Source organism: Geotrypetes seraphini, chromosome 3, assembly GCF_902459505.1.
Source record: "Geotrypetes seraphini chromosome 3, aGeoSer1.1, whole genome shotgun sequence".
NCBI lineage: Eukaryota > Metazoa > Chordata > Amphibia > Gymnophiona > Dermophiidae > Geotrypetes > Geotrypetes seraphini.
In genome coordinates this window covers 3,837,981-3,860,160 of record NC_047086.1, presented here as the reverse complement: position 1 = coordinate 3,860,160, position 22,180 = coordinate 3,837,981, and the positions used below count along the sequence as shown (strand labels likewise).

The following is a 22,180-nucleotide window of genomic DNA, read 5'->3' as shown; positions in this document are numbered from 1 at the left end:
AATGTTACTCAAAATCATTACACTTAAAATAATAATTTCATAAGGAAATATGTTCATTCAAAATCATAAGTAAATATGTGGAATCATAAAAACTGGATTGGAGTGGTAAATAGACTGATTATAAATGTGTGTCATGGGATTCAGCTGTGTTCTGGATATCTGAATATATTATTGAGGATGGCTCTTCATTGAGAGGAAAATCGTCAAATATGGTTTTGAGAGGACGCATAGTCTGATACTTAGGATCAATGGGTTGTGGAGTGAGATGACAATATATGTGAGCAGCTAGCATTTGGCGTGATACCTGTGCAGTTGTAGTTTTAACAAGATTGATACAGCAAGGGACCAGCAAGAAGATGAGGCAAAGAATTCCTAAGAAGATCAGGATAGGACAAAGGGCTCCAATATTAGGAAACCAGGAAGTAAACTAATCTGGTTGAACTCCATTCCAGGTTTGAACAGGGACATGTGCAACCTCTTTCATTCCATCTTTAATGTCTTTTACTACCTGTCCTACTTCATCGATATGCAGGATAGAAGGAGACGTACACAGATAGATCAGAAATTGTTTGGCGGGTAGGAGTGAAGGGCCACTACTCGGACTGGAAAAGGGTCACGAGTGGTGTTCCGCAGGGGTCGATGCTCAGACTGCTGCTATTCAATATATTTATAAATGATATAGAAACAGGGACAAAGTGCGAGATAATAAAATTTGCAGATGACACCAAACTATTTAGTGGTGCTCGGACTAAAGAAGACTACAAAGAATTACAAAGGGACCTGAACAAGCTAGGGGAGTGGGCGACGAAATGGCAGATGAAGTTCAATGTAGAGAAATGTAAAGTTTTGCATGTAGGAAGCAAAAATCCAAGGTACAGCTATACAATGGGAGGGATACTATTGAGTGACAGTACCCAAGAAAGGGACTTGGGGGTAATAGTGGACAAGACAATGAAGCCATCGGCACAGTGCGCAGTGGCCGCCAAGAGAGTGAATAGAATGCTAGATATAATCAAGAAGGGTATTACAACCAGAACGAAAGAAGTTATCCTGCCATTGTATCGGGCGATGGTGCGTCCGCATCTGGAGTACTGCGTCCAATATTGGTCGCCGTACCTTAAGAAGGATATGGCGATACTCGAGAGGGTTCAGAGGAAAGCGACACGTCTGATAAAGGGTATGGAAAATCTTTCATACACTGAGAGACTGGAAAAACTGAGGCTCTTTTCCCTGGAGAAGAGAAGACTTAGAGGGGAGATGATTGAGACCTATAAGATCATGAAGGGCATAGAGAGAGTGGAGAGGGACAGATTCTTCAAACTCTCAAAAACTACAAGAACGAGAGGGCATTTGGAAAAGTTGAAAGGGGACAGATTCAAAACCAATGCTAGGAAGAGGGCGTGATAGGACAGAGTACGGTATTAGGGTTCAAGAAGGGATTGGACAATTTTCTGAAGGAAAAGGAGATAGAAGGGTATAGATAGTGGACTACTACACAAATCCTGGACCTGTTGGGCCGCTACGTGAGTGGACTGCTGGGCACAATGGACCTCTGGTCTGACTCAGCAGAGGCACTTCTTATGTTCTTATGTTCAGAAAACAATTCGATAAGTTAAATATACCACAGTCACTGCCTTCAGTAGCCAATAAGTAATCTAAAGCCAGTCTGTTTTGATAAATAGCATATCTTAGCTGGTCATCATGTACTGCTAAAATGTTCAGGGCAAGAGAAGTGGCATTGGTAATAGTTTCGACTACTGCTTGCAGTCTAATAAGTCTATTCAAGATGTAAATAGGGTACGCTATCCCCACATACCATCAGCAGCCCAAGTGGCAGGACCATAATAGCTAATAATACGGGAAGGGGGGCCAATCATTGTCTTTCCACTCACCTATTTGTAGTCCTTTTGTAACATCTACAGCACGCTTGCTTCTGCTATGAGATTTATATACTTGGAAACCTAGATTGGCTCCATGTTCAAGTGGGAGTAGAAAGAAACTGGGTCGGATGATACCAAGGGTACATGACCCTACCCAATTCTTTGGTAACCAGGCATATGCTTTATTCTCACATATCCAATAAAGGCCAATTTACTTGTTCAGCAGGAGTTTTATTTAAATTAGAATATTGAGAATGGCTTAGGAGTAGGAAAAATGTGTTATGAAAGGGTCGAGTGCCATTGGGCCAAATGACCCAGTTGGAATTATCAGGTACCCAAGTATAGGTACGTGTACAAGCAGACCATCCTGCTTGAAAGGCATCTGGTGTTTGGAGCCTAACAAGACAAGGATCAGGAACAAAGTTTTCAATATCCAGGGAGAGCCTACTGATATGGGAGGAGATCTAGTAAAATTAACTATAAAAGAAGAGGATTTAGTAAGATCTACTTCTTGTGCTTCCCAAGGCCAATGTTCTCCCACGTGAGTTTCTCCACAAACATAACAGTCAGTTACGTTCAGTGTATCAGCTATAGTTTCAGCTAAGGTAAGGCAAAGATTGGTTGCAGACGTGCCATATTCAATATTATGTTCTATTTCTTCTGTATGATGAATTTTATGGAAAAAAACTGTCTGTGTAAGTTCGATTCCTACCTCCATAAACCCATATGGGACAGTTCCACCAGCATCAATACCGATTTGGTATCTGCGTGAGGTCAAAAAGGCCAAAACCCAAGAAGTAGCAATATTCCATGCTACCAATCCAGGCCAAGCAGAGGCTTCCCCCAGGTCTTTCTCAATAACAGACTATGGACTTTTCCTCCAGGAACTTGTCCAAACCTTTTTTAAAACCAGCTACACTATCCACTCTTACCACATCCTCTGGAAACGCATTCCAGAGCTTAACTATTCTGAGTGAAAAAAAATGTCCTCCTATTGGTTTTAAAAGTATTTCCCTGTAACTTCATCAAGTGTCCTCTAGTCTTTGTAATTTTTGACGGAGTGAAAAATCGATCCACTTGTACCCGTTCTACTACACTCAGGATTTTGTAGACTTCAATCATATCTCTCCTCTGCCTTTATCTAGCATGACTGGAAAATATGAAAAAGGATCTGCAAAAGTTATAGGAATGGTCTAATGCCTGGCAACTAAAATCTTTTGGCTCAAAAACACTAAAAAGTGCCAAACGAGCCACTCTCATTATAGGTACTGAAAAAAACCTCCACTTAGACATCACACTTCACTGCTTCCAAACACAGGTTATATAAAACATGAAAAATCAGTAGCAAGAATCTTATGAGTGATGATAGCAATCCAGTTGTAGGAGGCAAATATGCAAAAGAAAAAGTGGCTACCAAAAACGCAGTAACGCAACACTGTCTCAAAGAGAAAAAAGCAAGATAAAGTAACCACTTATCTTAGAAGGTCTGCCTAGCAGTCCATTGCACAACTTCCCGACCTGTTTCGCCACAATAAGGGCTACCTCAGGAGAAAGAACTTTTCAATCTTCCATTCACATTTTGCCAAATAAAACTGTAAGGTCCGTGTTCAAAGATGGCCGCTCTGTTACTGAGAATGCAGTTACTGCTGTCTAAGTACCTATGATGATAGTAGTTCATTTGGCACTTTTTCGTGTTTTTGAGCCAAAAGATTGAGGTCTGTTTTTTTCCATTGTGATCGTCTTACGTGGATGCAAGAGAACATTCTAGCAAAGACTTTAAACAGCGCATATTAGTTTTTGAATATTTGGGATTGTTTTATGGCTGTGCCTTACCAAACAAGTGGTCAGTGCAAAACATAAACAGAAGATGTCAATTCTCAAAACTGACATATTTCAATCACTGAATTGAAAATAAAATCATTTTCCCTACCTCTGTCGTCTGGTGATTTCATTTTTCTAACCATCTTTTCCTAGCCTCTGGCTACACTTCCTTCTGTCTGTGCTCTTAACAGGATCTTCTTATCCATTTGCTGGTTTTCTCTCCTTCACTTTCTGCTCTACATCCATCAACTTTTAACATTCAACTTTTTTCCGCTTCCTTCTTGTTCTCTACTTTTCCATGTCTTCCCCTCCTCTCCATCCATGTGCCCCAAATCCTCCCTCTCTCTGCCCTTTGCCTCCTCTCCATCCATGTGCACCATCTCTTCCCTCTCTCTGCCCTTCCCCTCCTTTCCATCAATAAGCACCATCTCCTCCCTTCCCCTCCTTCACCTGATTGATAGTTCATTTAGGTCAGGATATCAGATACCCTGTCCCCAATCCCCAGCATTGTATTCTATAAGATTACTTACCGCGGTGTGAAATCCATAGCTGAACAGAACCTGCACAAGGTCCAAGACCTCACTAGCGGTGTCCACTGAGTAGGTTATAAAGACTTTTCCTATGAAGGAAGTGGAATATAGTACAGTTACAGTGAAGAGAGGTGGAAACAGAGACTTTGTCTTATTCATGAAAGCTGCTTTCTATAAGAGAGACAAATTATCTACCCATCGTTCTGCTTTCTCTTGTCCAACTTACTGAGTCTCCAGATAAAGTGGTTCTTAAGCTAAATGTCTTTAATTCTGCAAGAACAGGCCTTGCTTTGTGTGATTCTGCGGCAGACAGATACCTAGCATGGAGGCAAATCTCCTGGGATGGAGCTCACTATCCGCTGGTCCCAATGTCTTCTGCAGTGTAAGAGACAAACTCAGGGCTTGTGGTGGGGGTGAGAATCTAAAATACTTGACCACATACGGGACATGGAAGATTTTCAAAATGCCATATGATCTTTATAGGCCTTCATTCATTTTTTTAAGTTTCTTAAAAAATAGCAGAAAAGAAAATCTATATGAAAAAGAAAAAAAATTTTAAAATCCCAAATGGAACTAGACTTTTTACAAATTTAGACCAGTTCCTAGCACTTTGTTGGGACTCTTAGCATTAGAATCCTGTCAAACACAAGTTTGTGCCGTGGGCCGAGTCCTTCCCGCCTAGCCGTTGTATGTGGCCTGCAGTGACTTTGCTGCATTTAAGCATCCAACCAAGCAGCCCCAGTCCCAGGAGCTCTCCAAGCGCCTCACCGTAGGCAGAAGGACCCAGGCTAGGGTGCTCCATGCTGGTTGTTCTTGTCAGAACATGATTAATGCATGAGGATGGCGTGTGATATGGGGTCTCAGAGTGAGGAAGGATCTAGACTAATAAAAAATTTGGCCTGCAACTTAGCCTGTGTTTTAGATTATGTGATTGAGTTTGACACCCCTGCTCTGTGCTCTGAATTTGGTTTGGATCCTCTGTGATTTAACCCTCCTGTGCTCTGGGTCTTGCTCAAGCCCCTTCCTCTCCCGGCACCCCCACACCTCAGCATTTGAACCCCTTGTGCCCTGGACTTTGCTGGGATCCTCAGCATTTTAGCTCCTCCTGTGCTTTGCATTTGGTTTGGATTCTCATATCTACAGCTGCAGAACAGCAACATTTTCCGTGTAAAGTCTGGCTTGCTCTCCTCTAGCTTGTGATGAAAAGCGTCACTTTTCATCTTCTCTTTCATGTCAGACTCCAGAGGCACATTATTGTAAATCATGTGAAACCTCAGCTGCTGGTGCTGTCTTTTTGTACAGGATGCACTCTGCAGACCTTGCAAAGAAAAGATGGTTAAACAAATGGAGACGTGAACCACAGATGCAAATATGGGTCGGGGCCGCTGCCTGGATCAAAAGCGGATGTATTTGAATTAGAATGGTTCGTGAGCAGCATTCCACTTTGGAAACAGGCAATGACCCCTGATTTATTGATTAAAAAAATTTCTTCTCCACTTAATAACTAAGCGGATAACAGTAAAACATACAAACATACCAAAAACAGTAACGTGGGAAACCCTTTTCCAACCTATCCTAAAATATCTCTGCTTAAAGTATCTTATAGCAGATAAAAGAATGAGCTTACAAAACTCTCAAATAGCTTTCACAGTATTAAGGCAATAAAAAGCCTTAACAAATAAAAAGGCATTTTGTCCCTACATAATCTCAGCTATTCTGGCAGTGCATTCCTTCAAACGTGGAGCCGCTACTGGGAGGGCTGATATTTGTGTTTTCCTTCACTGGGTCCCTCTAAGTCTGTGGTCTCAAACTCCAACCCTTTGCAGGGCCACATTTTGGATTTGTAGGTACTTGGAGGGCCTCAGAAAAAAAATAGGTGGAGGGGCATAATCGAAAGAAAAGTCTAAGTCCATTTTCGCCTAAGTCGCAAGTCGTCCAAAGTCAGACACAGCTTAGGACACATTTTCCAAAAATATCGTCTAACTATACATCCAGCCGTCTGATCGTCCATCTTTATACCACATTTTCATCCAAATATTCATCCAAGTCAAAAACACCTAGAGTAAGCCCCGTTGGACGTGGGAGGAGTCAGCAAAGTGATGGACTGGACACCCAGACATGGCACCTGAATAGTGGGGACCTTACAGGGCACTGCTGTGAATTTCACAAAAAGGGTGCCCCAAAAACATCTCACTACAGCTCCCTTATAGGTCATGGTGAGTCCCCCCAAACACCCCCAAAAGTACTTTACCCACCTAGCCCTTATGGCTGCAGGAGCCACTTATATGGCAGTACAAAAGGGTTTTGGGTTTTTTGGGGGGAGTGCACATGTTTCATCAAGAATGCAGTGATTACAGTGGCTTATGGGCCTGGGTCCTCCTCTCCCCCCCACGATGACTTAAGCCGCCTCCGTGCAGCTCTACTAGGCTTTCCTATGACAGGCTGCCAGGTGCTGATGTTCTGGAGGCAAATATTTAAAGTTGTGATTACGATTTATAGGGGGGGGTCGGTGATCACTGGGGTAGTGTGTGTGAGTTTGTACTATGTGTTTGCAGTGCTTATTTGATCATTTTATATAGGTTTTTGTGACTTAGACCATGTTTTAAATGGCCTAAGTCACAATGTCTAAGTTCCGTCTAGGCTGCGTTGTAAAATTTTCGATTATATATTCAGTACGACTAAGTCTAGCATGGCCCATGTCCTGCCCAAATCCCACCCTCGACACTCTTCCTGAAACTCCCCGTTTAGCTCTGGCTTTTCAGCGGCAGTGGGAAGGTCTAGGTTGTTTGTAAACCCGTTTTGATTATCGGCACTTGGACGTCTTTCATATATGATCGTCCAAGTGCCGACAGGCCAGTTTTTGTACGTTTTTCTCTTTCGATTATGAGCCCCTTAATGTCTTATTAAAGAAATGACAATTTTGCAAGAGATAAAACTCTTTATAGTTTATAAATCTTACGCCCATCTTTAAAAAGGGATCAAGAGGTGACCCGGGCAACTACAGACCGGTGAGTCTGACCTCAGTTCCAGGTAAAATGGTGGAAGCACTTATAAAAGACAACATTGATGAACATTTTGAAAGAAACAAACTTCTGACAACCAGTCAACATGGTTTCAGCAAGGGGAGATCGTGCCTAACTAACTTATTGCACTTCTTCGAAGGAATTAACAAACGGATGGACAGAGGTGACCCCATAGACATCATATATCTAGACTTCCAAAAAGCCTTTGACAAAGTACCCCACGAACGCCTACTTCGAAAACTGAAGAACCATGGGGTGGAAGGAGATGTACATAGATGGATCAGAAACTGGTTAGCGGGTAGGAAACAGAGGGTGGGAGTGAAGGGCCACTACTCGGACTGGAGGAGGGTCACGAGTGGTGTCCCGCAGGGCTCGATACTTGGGCCGCTGCTATTTAATATATTCATAAATGATCTAGAAACAGGGACGAAGTGTGAGATAATAAAATTTGCGGACGACACAAAACTATTTAGTGGAGCTCGGACTAAAGAGGACTGCGAAGAATTGCAAAGAGACTTGAACAAACTAGGGGAATGGGCGACGAGATGGCAGATGAAGTTCAACGTTGAGAAATGTAAAGTACTACATGTGGGTAGCAGAAACCCAAAGTGCAGCTATACGATGGGAGGGATATTATTGAAGGAGAGTACCCAAGAAAGGGACTTGGGGGTAATGGTGGACATGACAATGAAGCCGACGGCACAGTGCGCAGCGGCCGCTAAGAAGGCGAATAGAATGCTAGGCATAATCAAGAAGGGTATTACAACCAGAACAAAAGAAGTTATCCTGCCGTTGTATCGGGCGATGGTGCGTCCTCATCTGGAGTACTGCGTCCAATATTGGTCGCCGTACCTTAAGAAAGATATGGCGTTACTCGAGAGGGTTCAGAGAAGAGCAACACGTCTAATAAAAGGGATAGAAAATCTTTCATACGCTGAGAGATTAGAAAAACTGGGACTCTTTTCCCTGGAGAAGAGGAGACTTAGAGGGGATATGATAGAGACTTACAAGATCATGAAGGGCATAGAGAGAGTGGAGAGGGACAGATTCTTCAAACTTTCGAATAATAAAAGAACAAGAGGGCACTCGGAAAAGTTGAAAGGGGACAGATTCAGAACGAATGCTAGGAAGTTCTTCTTTACCCAACGTGTGGTGGACACCTGGAATGCGCTTCCAGAGGACGTAATAGGGCAGAGTACGGTACTGGGATTCAAGAAAGGATTGGACAATTTCCTGTTGGAAAAGGTGATAGAGGGGTATAGATAGAGGATTACAGTCCAGGTCCTGGACCTGTTGGGCCACCGCGTGTGCGGACTGCTGGGCACGATGGACCTCTGGTCTGACCCAGCGGAGGCACTGTTTATGTTCTTATGTTCTTATGTTCCAACTCAGCTGGAAGGCCTAGTCAACCAGGATTTAGTAATCTATCTGGACAAATTCTGTATACTAAATGACAACCAGTCAGGTTTTCGTTCCAGGCACAGAACTGAAACTGTTACTGCCTCACCACTAGATTCCCTCCACAGTTTATTTAGCCAGGGCACAAGTGCACTGGTCCTGCAATTTGACCTAAGTAGTGCCTTCGACTTAGTTAATCATGCTATTCTTATGGACTGTTTGGAGTCAATCGGTCTCTCTCTGGTAATGTATTAAAATGGTTCCAGGGTTTTCTGAGTAAACGATCTTACCAAGTTTACAGCGACAACACTCATTCCTTCAGCTAGGTAAACTCATGCGGAGTCCCACAGGGCTCACCCCTATCCCCCACACTGTTCAACACTTGGGAACCTATTGCAATGTTTAAAAATCAAATTTTACATCTAAGCTGACGACATCACCATTATCTTTCCCCTAACAAACTTAACACCCGAGACGAAGAATCACCTGGCATCCATCTTAAAGCAAATCGAACTATGGATGGCCGATTTCATATTAAAACTCAATTCAGAAAAAAAAAAATTCTTCCTGGTGAATCCGAACGACAAAATCAAAGATTCATCAATTTCCTTGAATGGTCTAGTCTTTCCGATTGCGGATTCCATAAAAATTCTGGGAGTTACCTTATCCTTGAAGCGCACACAGACTCGCTGGTCAGAAGAGGCTTATCAACATTGTGGAAATTGAGAACCATCAGAAAGTACTTCGATACTATCTCACTCCGCTTACTGGTACAATCCTCCATTCTAAGCTCACTCGACTACTGTAACATCATTTATCTGGGGTCTTTCAAAAAAATCATTCAAAGACTCCGAATCATCCAAAACTCGGCAATCTGATTGATTTTTGGGTTAAAAAAATGGGAACACCTAATTCCCTACTACCAAAAGCTGCCCCTCGAAGCGAGAGTGGTGTTCAAATTTGCCTACCTCTGTTTCAAATCCATTCTAGGTTTGGCCCATTTCAACTTAGAATGTCCATCCAGACCCACAGGCAGACTAAACCTATTTAACCACCCAACACTAAAGGCCTGCAAAAGATACCTGAACAGAACATTTGCCTTCCAAGCAGGTCAACTGAACGATTGGCTGGGTAACAGTATCACGCACTCCTCAAACTATCTAAGTTTCACAAAACTAGTAAAAACAAACTTGTTTAACCAATTTGTAACCAAGTCCTCTCAAGCCTCTCCTCTCCAACCCTAACCAAATTGTTCCCAAAATCTCTTATGCCTCACCTCTGTATCATGCTCTCCTGTATTTTGATGATCTTACATTGTACCTGTATTCGCTGTTTGTCCAGCTCTTCTTTGTTGTAAACCGCCTTGAACTACCAAGGCTTTGGTGGTATATAAGAATAAAATTATTATTATTATTCCCCCTATCTAGTTTGGAATCTATGGTATCAAAGGCAGCCTGTATAGCTAAGGAAACCATACAGAGAATCACAGCCTTATCAATGAAGGCATTGCGCCAAAACACAGCTGTGCCAGGTCAACCATTAGATACAGACTTCATATTTCTTCCCATCTTGGTTTGATTGGAAACCTCTATGGTGTTGCTTTCCTTTGCCTAATCTGCAGCTTGCTCTCCACGTGATCTGTGGGCCCCTCAGGTTAATGTCGCTTCCTTATGCTTCCGCCAAGATTTGGATAATTACACTCAACAGTGAGTGCTATTATTTTCAGATGGATCTTTGTCCATCCAAATTAGATTGTAAGCTCTTCTGAGAAGGGACCGTCTTTTGAATGTTAAATGTACAGTGTTGCGTACACCTTCCAGTGCTATAGAGATGATAAATCGTAGTAGTAATAGGATTTTCTTTTAGCTTTAAAAGCTTCACCTCAATCGTGCTGGCTGTCGTTTGGCCTTCCTTCCTCCCCTTGTAATCCACGGAATATATCTGGTGTGGGCGTCTAGGATTCACATACAGCTCCTCCTCCTCCTCTAGGCTTCTCTTTTACCATTCCCCTCGTTTTATCAGTCTCCTTTTTGAAAGTTACAATTTCCTACACTCCCATCACTCTCCTTTTCCCCTTTACTCATGGAATTTCTACCCAAAGGGATTCAAAGGTGTGTTTCTGCTCCTGTAGAATTTCCAGTTCGCTCGATTCAAGGCCCACCACCAATTTGATCCACCCTATCACTACGATTTCAGAAATGCCTCTTATATCTCTCTCTTCATTTAGTGCAATATATTCTAACTCTTCCATCTCGCTTCTTAGGCTTCTGCCATTTGCAGACAGACATTTCAAACACTGTTTACAACAGTTGACAGTGATAATTTGCACTCTAAATATTTCACCTTTTCATATTTACATATGTAATTAGTTCAGTTTCTAGAGTTTAATTACATGTTGTGTGAAGAAATATTTTCTCTGCTTTGTTTTCAATCTTCTACCGAGTAGCTTCATCACATGCCCCCTAGTCCTAGTACTCCACTCAGTATTTTAAAGACTTTATCTGACTTCATTTTATATATATCAAGTTTCAAGTTTATTAGGATTTTATATACCGCCTATCAGGGTTATCTAAGCGGTTTTTACAATCAGGTACTCAAGCATTTTCCCTATCTATCCCGGTGGGCTCACAATCCCAGTATCTAACGTACCTGGGTCTATGGAGGATTAAGTGACTTGCCCAGGGTCACAAGGAGCAGCGCTGGATTTGAACCCACAACCCCAGGGTGCTGAGGCTGTAGATCCAACCACTGCGCCCACACACTCCTCCTTATTATAAAAATAATTTTTCAATCCAGAAATTACTATGTGACTTAACCACTCTATGCTGGGGAATGCCATTCTGTACATTATATTGGTCAGTGCTGTGTACACTGATAGCAGAATACAGCATTAGTCTATATTATAATTCTACTATTAGTTCAGAAGCATCCCAGACAGTGGCATAGTAAGAGGGGATGGATTGCCCCAGATGCCATCTTGGTGGGGGCATTGGCACCTCTGCCCCCATGCCACGCTTGTGTCTGCCATTTCTCTTTAATAATAATAATAATAATAATAACTTTATTCTTCTATACCGCCATAATCATGCGACTTCTAGGTGGTTCACATTGAAGAGAGCTGGACAATCAGAAAGTTACAATATACAGTTTGTTAAGAATTTCAGAGGGGACATATTAGGAAAAATAGAATTGGAATTAGTGTTTGGTGTAGTTACTGTTTAGGTGATATATCCTTAAATCTTTGTTATCACGAACAAGTTCACTGGCCTGCTGCTCACGCCAGCCTGGCTCACCTCTGAAGTCACTTCCGGGACGCAGGGCCAGGAAGTGATGTCAGAGGGAAAGCCAATGCCAGCGTGGGCAGCAGGCTGGAGAAGGAAAGGTACAGGGGAAGGGAGGGCGTGAGTGTGGTGTGGGAGGCAAAGAATGACCAGGGGGTGGCGCCACTGCCCTTGCTACTGATCCCAGACCTCTGTGAGACCCGCTGTGTGTGAACCACAAAACAAGGTTGTGAAATCACAACTTACGCAGTTCTTCTGGTAAATTACTCATTCTTAGTGTTCCCCTGAAAGATCCGAGACCATCAGGGACAGGGTTCTGGAGACCGTGGCGGGGCTGGCTCTGCTGCTTCCACATCTGCGGTGGGCCTGGCATACTGGGGGTGAATTTCTGTTGTTGATACCTGGAGAAAAGCAAAGCAGTGACAATTAATAAAAGCGATGATACAGGTTGCTGCTGAGATGGAGGGACCAGGACTTCAGTCTGGAGAAGAGACAGCTCCGCTCAGGCGGTAGGTCCCTCCTCTCTGTGCCCTTCTCTTCAACTGCCAACTTCAGACTCCATTCCTTCTGCCTTGCTGCACTTTATGCTTGGAACAAGCTGCCCGAATCACTACCGAGGGCTCAGTCTCAGGCAGTGTTCAAGTAAAAGCCCACCTCTTTGAGAGTGCTTTTGACTCCTAACTCCTCTCACCTTGGGTTCTGCATCCCCAACCCTATATGTCATGTCTGTCTGTCCAAGTTAGATTGTAAGCTCTTCTGAGCAGGGACTATAAATGTCAAAATGTACAGTGCTGTGTACGCCTTTCAGCTCTATATAAGTAATAAATAGTAGGTCTATAAAATATTGAGTAGAGTGATCGGTGATGGAGATAACCCAGTTGCACTTAGTGCAGTGTTTAAATCCGGAACGAGACCGGGACATAAGAAAAAAGAGAGCCGCAGCCAAAGGAATACGAACTGAAAAAAATGAAAATAAAGAAAATGAAAGACGCGAGCACAGCGACTCAAAAGAATCTAACAAAATAAGCCACGGTTCAAGAGAGACAGAGAGATCGCGCGAAGCAAGGGAGCAGTGGAAAACAGAGAACTGAGGACATGCTGAGGAGACGCATACTTTAGGCAGGGTGGGAGGGGCACGCGCGCATGCGCGGGCCAATCGCAAGCCTGAAGGTCTTCGAGCAAGTCTGCTTGCGAAAACGTCCGCTATGGGGCTCCGTCGGTGACGCCACCCACATGTAGAGAATATGCTGCCTGCTTGTCCTGGGATAAGAAATGTCAAGCATAGAATGAATGGACTGAAATTGAGCCATGTTGGATAATAAAGGAAGGAACACAGAGGAGCTTAACAGAGATTTGAAATGGAAGAAGAGGAGATCATTGCCTCAAATTTACGGGCATTGGGTTTCAGATGGTTTATGGATATTCAGTCAGCTGTAAGGCATTCTGTGGTGTCCCACAAGGCTCCCCACTATCCCCAATCCTATTCAATTTGTTCATGTGCTCGTTGGACACATCAAAATGGAAGATGAAACTATACTATTCTATGCCGACGACATCCTCCTCCTCATTCCCATAACCAGTAACCATCCTAATATTGCCGAAAAAATCTCAAACCATATAGATAAAATCCAAACCTGGACAACGAACAACAAGTTGAAACTGAACACCATCAAGACCAAAGCCATTGGTTTCCACATCGCACAACAGAATGTCATATCTAACCTCACTCTTTCATCAGGCATCACTCTCACAATGGAAAAATCCACTAAGGTACATGGCTGCATATTAGACGACACTCTCACAATGGAACCACAAATATCTAGCCCACAGTTCTTCAACCGTCGGTCCAGGATTCAGCCCCGCTGCAACAAAAGGCCAGCGTCAGCTGACTTGCAACTTCCTGTTGCAGTCGCTGTGCCGGGACTCCTGCCTTCCACCGCATTTGCCTCCTGCCTTGTCTCCGCACCTCCAGACCAGCAGCGGCAGCTCTGTGTACTTTTAACTTCGGCACAGAGCTGCCCCTAAGTGGTAGTTTAGCGCGGTTTCATGAGGCAGCCTCGGGGCCTTTGCTAGGCCGGCCCACATCGCATCATCGAAGCGGGCCGGCCTAGCAAAGGCCCCGAGGCTGCCTCATGAAACCGCGGTAAACTACTGCTTAGGGGCAGCTCTGTGCCGAAGTTAAAAGCACACAGAGCTGCCGCTGATGGTCTGGACTCTTGGGCCGCTGAAGGAGGGCAAAGAGCAGCTGTCCTGGAGATTTCCCTTCCTCTCGCCTTTCCAGGTCCCTTTTTTTTTTTCCTTCAAACGGTAACGGGCCCCAGCATCGACATCAATCAAGTAAGTTCCACTGTTTCTTGCAAGCGGTTCTGCTCGGCTAAAGCTTCCCCTCTGACATGAGCCACCCTCAGGGGAAAGAATGTGACCCGCAAAGGTGAGGGGAAGGGGGGCAGATGACGGAAGTTGGGGGGGGAGAGAGAGAGAGAAGGGGCAGATGATGGAATGGAGGAGATGAGAGAAAGAAGGGGACAGATGATAGAAGTGAGAAGAAGGGAGAGAGAGAGCAGAAGGCAGATGGATGTCAGTTGAGAGGGGAGAGCAGATGCTGAATGGAAGTGGGGAAAGAACACATACTGGATGGAAGGAGGAGATAAATAAAGGGGGAAGAAAATAGTAAGATAATGGAGGGGTGAGGGAAAGGGGTGACAAGCTGTGGGTAGACACAGTGAAAAGAGGGAAACGGGACTAAATAGTAAGAAAGAATTTAATTTAGATGGAGGCAGAAAATAGAGAAGGAAGACCAGAGAAGAAAAGGGAAGAGAGAGCAGAGAATGATATCAGATCTGAGTGGAGGAAATGAGAAGAGAGAGATGCTAAAAACCACAGGGGGGAGGGAAGAACAGAGATGCCAGACCATGAGGGGAACAGAAGGAAGATGATGGATGCCAGACCAAATTGTGGTGGGGGGGGGCAGGAGGAGAGATGGCAGGGAAAGACAGACAGTGAATGGAAGGGGCAGATGCTGGACTGAAGAGACAGAGAAAGTTATCATGCCGCTGTACTGGGCCATGGTACGCCCTCACCAGCACTGGTCACCGTACATGAAGAAGGACACGGTACTACTCGAAAGGGTCCAGAGAAGAGCGACTAAAATGGTTAAGGGGCTGGAGGAGTTGCCGTACAGTGAAAGATTAGAGAAACTGGGCCTCTTCTCCCTCGAGCAGAGGAAATTGAGAGGGGACATGATAGAAACATTCAAGGTACTGAAGGGAATAGACTTAGTAGCTAAGGACAGGTTGTTCACCCTCTGCAAGGCAGGGAAAACGAGAGGGCACTCTCTAAAGTTGAAAGGGGATAGATTCCGTACAAACATAAGGAAGTTCTGTGGTAGAAAGCTGGAACGCTCTTCCAGAGGCTTTTATAGGGAAAAACACCCTCCAAGGATTCAAGACAAAGTTAGACAAGTTCCTGCTGAACAAGAACGTGCGCTGGTAGGGCTAGTCTCAGTTAGGGTGCTGGTCTTAGACCAGAGGGCTGCCGCGTGAGTGGACTGCTGGGCACGATGGACCACTGGTCTGACCCAGCAGCGGCAATTCTTATGTTCTTTGGGCAGACACTGGCTGGAAGAGAGCGAAAAGGCAATGAAAGCAGAAACCAGAGACGACAAAAGGTAGAAAAAAATAATTTTATTTCTATCTAGTGATTCAAATATATCAGATTTGAAATATGTATCTTGCTAGACATAACTGGGGAGTGCTAAGCCCAGGCAGTGCTTCTTTAGCTTCCAGCTGGCTTAGGGCTCTCTCTGACCAGGGGGCAGTTGCCCTAGTTCCACTCCCCTAACACCATTCCTGTCATGTGTGACTGTGGTATTCTGTTACATGATATATGTGTAGCATTGTGTAATAATTTGGCTTATTCAGTTTTCTTGATAGTAGAGGGGATATATGTGAAGGAGAGGGGAGACAGGGGTTTTGTTGATCTTTGCCCTGTATTATTTGTATTTATAAAAGACAATTGTATAGAATATTGTTTCTTTTTATACTTTAATAAAATATGTTCAATATAAAATCATAACTATTTGAGGCTTGTGTGGATGGGATCAGATGGTTTGTGGGACCAACCTCGCGGGGACGGGGCGGCGATGGTTTTTAAAAAAAAATTTCAATCTTAGTAGTTTGCCGGTCCACGAAATAATTATTTTATTTCCGCCGGTCCATAGGTGTAAAAAGATTGAAGAACACTGCTCTAGCCTACGTAAAAAGACCATCTACACTATGCGTCAACTACGTCTCACAAGACCATACTTCGACCCACTTCTCTTTGCTCTGATCGTTCAGATGATGGTCTTGCCTCAACTGGACTATTGCAACTCCGCCTACCTTGGCATCAACACCACTCTTATCCATAAACTGAAGCTCATCCAAAACACAGCCGTTAGACTAATCTACAAATTAAAGAAATAAGATTCAATCACAACCTTCATCAGGCAACTACACTGGCTCCCAATATCATCCCAAATAATTTTCAAAACTCCATGTATCCTACACCAGATTCTATACGGAAACTCAGCTGCCCCTCTCTTCCAATTAGTCTCTTTTGTTTGGTCGACATCAAAAAGAATCCTTAACAGAATTCAACTAAACCTGTCATCCACAAAATACCTCCACTACAAGCAAATTTTCCACTCTATGCTAATTTATCTGGGTGTAAAAACCTGGAATGTCCTACCAGATGCTATCAGGAAAGAGACAAACTACACCACATTCAGAATAAACCTGAAGACTCACCTCTTTGACAATTAACTGTTTCAGTTTCTGTATAGCAACCCCTACTTCTAGGTCCCTCCTATTGCTTCTCCATGCCCCCGTCCCCTACTACTTTCCCCTTCCTCTTTGATCTGTCGCCTTGAGCTTGTATAGGTTTGTGCGACTCACAAATGGAAGATTAGATTAGATTAGAATATGCAATTTGGAGGAGATACTCAGAGATACTAAGCTGGCCAGAAACAACTCCTGGCAGCACACAACCTCCTACCCGCTATTCTTCAGTGTCAGATGGCAGCTGAAAATGAGCCGATAGCCAGCTGTGTCGCATGACTTAGCCAGTTATCCGAGAAATTCAGGCCACTGACCAGCCAAATTGGGCCGCCTAAATAGCTGCTCTGACTTTGGCTGCTATAAACTTAGCTAGCCACATGGCCAGCAACCCAAAATAAACTGGACACCGGAAACGGCCTGGCATTGCATATCCAGGCTCAGTGGTGTAGCGAGGGGGAGAGGCACTACTCCCCCACCGACCAAACCCACCTTCCCTTCCCCCGTATCTCTAGTTCACAACTCCAACCTGCTCCTCACAACCGCGTCAGCTCTCCCTCTGACATCCTTTGCGCACCTGGAAGTGACGTCAGCGGGAGCAAGGAGCACGTTGAAGTTGTCGCTCGTGGCAGTGAACAACTAGAGGTATGAAGAAAGGGAAGTGGGGGAGAGGAGGAGGGGTTCCAGCGCCCACCCCATGATGGCGCCTGGGGCAGAACACCACCGCTCTTATTATGCTACTGCAGCCTCAGTGCTGATCGTGGGAGTCAGCCTTTCTAATTCCTGCAGTCTAAATATCAGGCCCATAGGGTTAGTATTGAGATCTTCTGGGGGGGAGGGGCAAAAGTCTGTATATCTTCTGACAAATGTACAACGAAAGGCCCAGAGACTGAATCAGAAGGGTGAGAAGAGAAAGGAAGATTTTAAATACAGTGGGCCAAGGATTGCGAGGCAAAGAACATAGTAGACCATGAAAAGTCTGCCAATTAGGTCAGCAGGGCTGTATCACAGATGTTATAATCAATTAAACATCCAAGGGAGGGAATGGTTTACCAAATTGAATGCAGCTGACAAATCGAGCACAATTGAAATTGGCAAGATCAATGGAACTTCATAGCATGCTACTACTATTGCTACTATCCATTCAGTTGTGTCTGACCCTTGGATACTCTGAAGGCCAGTCCTCGCCATGCTGCTCTGTTTTCCACAGCTTCTTTCAATTGCTTGATGTTCATTCCTTTTCTAGTGAATTCACCCTTAACACTTGTCCAAAATAGGTCCGTTTCTGTCTGGTAATCTTGCCTTCCAGGGACAACTCTGGGTTTATATGATCAAGACTATCTTTGTTGATGATCCTAGCTGTCCATGGGATTCATAGAAGTCTTCTCCAGCATCATTGCTCGAAGGCCTTGATTTTTCTTCTCTTTGCTTTCGTGAGTGCCCATGCCTTGCAGCAATATGTCACGATTGGGAACACAATGGCGGTGATTAGTCTTTGTTTCATGGTGACTAAGATGTCCTTGCACTTCCATATGTGGTTCATGCTCACCATGGCTGCACACCCCAGTGCTAATCGACACTTGATCTCTGCTGTCGAACCACCACTGAGATCAATGAGGGACCCAAGGAAAACGAAGCTGTCACCCATTTCTATTTCTTTATTGTTGATCTCTATGTGGATTTTCTTGTTGGAGGTAGTCATGATTTTGGTCTTCTTGATGTTCAAGTAAAGTCCCTTCTTCTTGATTTCTTCTTTCAGCTTCAGTATCAGCTTTTTGAGGTCCTTCTCATTGTCTGCTAGTAAAGTAGTATCATCTGCATATCTCAGATTGCTGATGGTTCTTCCACCTATTTTCACCCCAGCACTCGAATCATGTATCTTTGTCTTGTACAAGAATGCCTGCTAGGGAGGTAAAATTCCTTGATGAAATCAAAGACTGCTTTATGGAGCAACTTTCAAGTTGTATTAAAAATTTGATACAATGCTTATTAAAATTTCTAAGCGATTTCCATAATAAAAAAATGGGGAAAAAGAACATATAAAAAAACAGACATCAACTTTACTTACTTGAGATTCAGAGAAGGTGGGGTAGAACTACAAATTGTTTTAGTAAAGAAGAACAGAAAGGGCTAAAACAATAGGATGGAGGGTAAAAAGCCTTAGTTATGAGATACTTTTATGTGGCTTGTGCGGAATGAAGATTTGGAGTCACATCTAAGTAGGTCAGTTCTCGAAGGCATCTCTGAGAGCTTTCGAATCTTTCTAACATTGTTTCTTCTCCGATATGGGCTGGTAAATGATTCCATGTTTGGGGGGCAATGACCATGAAGATGTCTGTATGCCTTGTATTTTTGTCTTTTGAAGATGCTAATGATAAAAGATGTTGGTCTGTCGATCTTAGTGCCCTTGAGGGAGCTTATGAGGTAAGGATTTTATCCAGAAATGTAGGTTGGATTGTCTGGTGGATTTTAAATGTTAAGAGGGCCAGCTTATAGGTAATACTATGGGGAACTGGAAGCCAGTGAGCGTTTTAAAAAAGCTGCATAACGTGGTCAAATTTTGTTGAGTTTGTGATGATTCAGGAACCGACAAGAGGCAAAAAAATTCTAGACCTAGTCTTTAGTGGAGCATATGAGGTAATGGTGCTGGGTCCATTTAATAACAATGATCATAACATGATCTGATTTGATAGACCATAATCCAATCCAATCCATTTCACTTTAAACAGAGGGTAGGGTGAAATGGTCATTTTTCTCAGTGGAGGAGAGTAAACAGTGGAGTGCCACAGGGATCTGTATTGGGATCGGTGCTATTTAACTTATGTATAAATGATCTGGAAATTGTTCAGTCCCAAAGTATGTCTGATACATTTGCAGTACTTTGGGACTGAGTACTGTGTCGTGTGCAAGCTTTTATGTATAGACTAAGAGCATTCCTTTTTAGTTTTTCCATTATATTGGTACCATCTGGAAAAGGGGATAGAGGGGTATAGATAGAGGATTACTGCACAGATCCTGGACCTGTTGGGCCGCCGCGTGAGCGGACTGCTGGGCACGATGGACCTCAGGTCTGACCCAGCAGAGGCATTGCTTATGTTCTTATCTACTGGATTTTACAAGCTCACCTCTGAGGAAGGCTTTTCCTTAAAGCTGAAACACGGACTGTCGTAGGGTCCAGTTTAAAAAGGATTAAAGACTCTCTGAAAGGCTTGCATCATTTCTCTCATATATGTTTTAGTGATTTATATGTTTTTAATAAATTGATTGTTCTTGAGGCTGATGTACTGTGTCCCTTCCCCACTTTTGCTTGTGTTTTGTATTGCTATACATTGGGTTGCATTTTCCTTTTTTGTTGTGTAATATGTTATGTATGATGACACCCAGATCTTTTTCTTGAGCGCTTAGCCCCAAGGTGGAGCCTAGCATCTGGTAACTGATTCAGGTTATTCTTCCCAATGTGCACCATTTTGCATTTATCCACATTAAATTTCATCTGCCATTTGGACGCCAAGTCTTCCAATTTTCTAAGGTCCGCCTGCAATTTTTCACAATCCGCATGCATTTTAACAACTTTGAACAGTTTAGTGTCATCTGCAAATTTAATCACCAATCACCTCACTCATCGTTCCGATTTCCAGATCATCCACTATAATAAAACCCTTAGCGCGCAATCCGCATGCGCAGTTGAAACTTCGTGTGGCCGTGATCCCTGATTCGTGGCTCCATGTCGCCACATGCGCAGTAGGAGCCTTCAGCGGTTTGCGACGCATGCGGCGGTTATCCCAGCAACGTTCCTGCCCTGATCTCCAACGCTGGCTGACTTCTGATGACGCCTCTCCTTCTCACCCCCGGACCAGCAGTGGTAGCAGCCCTGGGGCAATTGCTAGGCTGGCCCACTTCGATAAGTTCAAGTTCAAGTTTTTTTCAAGTTTTTCAAGTTTATTTACATTTGATATATCGCTTATAAAAAATATCTAAGCGATGTACAATTAAAAACCAGCAGGTTGTGGCAATACATGTAATTTCACTAAGTTAGACAATTGACAAAACAATGTGGACAAACATGATTGGGTAGGAAGGAAGGGGAAAGTTACAATTGCATTATTTGTTAGAATTTACATAGAATGGATAATACACTAGGTATGATTAGAATGAAGCAAGAGAAAAGAAAATTAAAAACCTGTAAGAATATAAAATAAATCATTTCATAAATCAAATGCATCTTGAAATAGGTAGGTTTTTAACAATTTTTTAAAAGAAATAAAATCTTTTTCATTTTTAATAAAATTTGGTAGGGAGTTCCACAAGGATGGAGCAACCACTGAAAACATATCTTTGCGTCTAGTGCCGATTATTCTTAATGAAGGAACTGAAAGCTGATTAGATAAAGATGATCTTAAGGATCGAGGAGGATTATATGGGACTAACATTTTAGAAATGAATAGGGGTTCATTTGAAATTAATGTTTTGAAAACTAGAAATAAGGTTTTAAAAGTGATTCGGTGAGAAATTGGAAGCCAGTGAGATTTGATGAGTAGTGGGGTAACGTGGTCGTATTTTTTAGCTTTGTGAATTAATTTGATTGCGGTATTTTGTATAATTTGGAGTCTTCTCCTTTCTTTCTGAGATATGTTTATTAGGAGAGAATTGCAGTAATCTAATTTTGAAATAATTAGCGAATGAACCAAAATGTTAATAGATTTGGGGTCTAAGAAAGTAGAAATAGAGCATAGAAGCCGGAGTCTGTAAAAACAAGATTTAACTGTTTCGCTGATGTGATTATGAAATGAGAGATCTGTGTCAATTATTACTCCTAGAATTTTCATAAGAGAGACGGATTCAAGAGGAGAATCGTTTAGAAAGAATGGAGCTTTTAAAGTTATGTTACCTTTCCATGTAAAAAGCATTGTTTTTGTTTTTTGAACATTCAAGGATAGTTTATTATTGTTTAACCAATTTTTTATTTGTTCTAGTTTGTCGTTGATGGTTTTTATTTCTTCTGCAATTTCAGAGTTAAGAGGGTGCATGAGTTGAATGTCATCTGCATAGGAGAAAGCTGTGAAACCCAGTGATTGTGCAATAGTAATAAGAGGGGATAAAAAGATATTAAATAAAAGAGGGGAAAGAATAGACCCTTGTGGTACTCCGTATGGTAATGTAAAGTTTTCAGAGTAAGCATCATTGAATTTGACTTTAGAAGTACGCTCTGAAAGAAAGGAAGTCAACCAATCAAGGGTTTGTCCTTCTATGCCTATTGATTGCATACGGTTAAGCAGGAGTTCGTGATCAATTGTATCAAACGCCGCCGATAAATCTAAAGAGAAGAGCGCAACAGATTTGTGCAAAAGCCCCGAGGCTGCCCGGCCTAGCGGATGCTGGACAGTGAGCAGGTCAAGGAGAAGGGGTACTACTAGACAGGGGGGAGGTAAAATG

The 22,180-nt window shown here is 43.1% G+C and overlaps 1 protein-coding gene and 1 long non-coding RNA gene across 2 annotated transcripts in view; one reads left to right on the top strand and one right to left on the bottom strand.

The window, feature by feature from the left end:
• The window catches only part of LOC117358201, a 167,575-nt gene that overhangs the window by 64,286 nt on the left and 81,109 nt on the right, over positions 1 to 22,180 (top strand). The gene's annotated exons all lie outside the window — the stretch shown is intronic.
• TRAF3IP2 (TRAF3 interacting protein 2) overlaps positions 1 to 22,180 on the bottom strand; it is a 61,640-nt gene that overhangs the window by 13,342 nt on the left and 26,118 nt on the right. Inside the window, exons 4-5 of the mRNA XM_033939827.1 lie at positions 12,180 to 12,334; positions 4,232 to 4,320 (exon numbers count right to left, since the gene is read on the bottom strand). Coding sequence (XP_033795718.1) covers positions 4,232 to 4,320; positions 12,180 to 12,334 — 244 coding nt within the window. The remainder of the gene's footprint in view (positions 1 to 4,231; positions 4,321 to 12,179; positions 12,335 to 22,180) is intronic.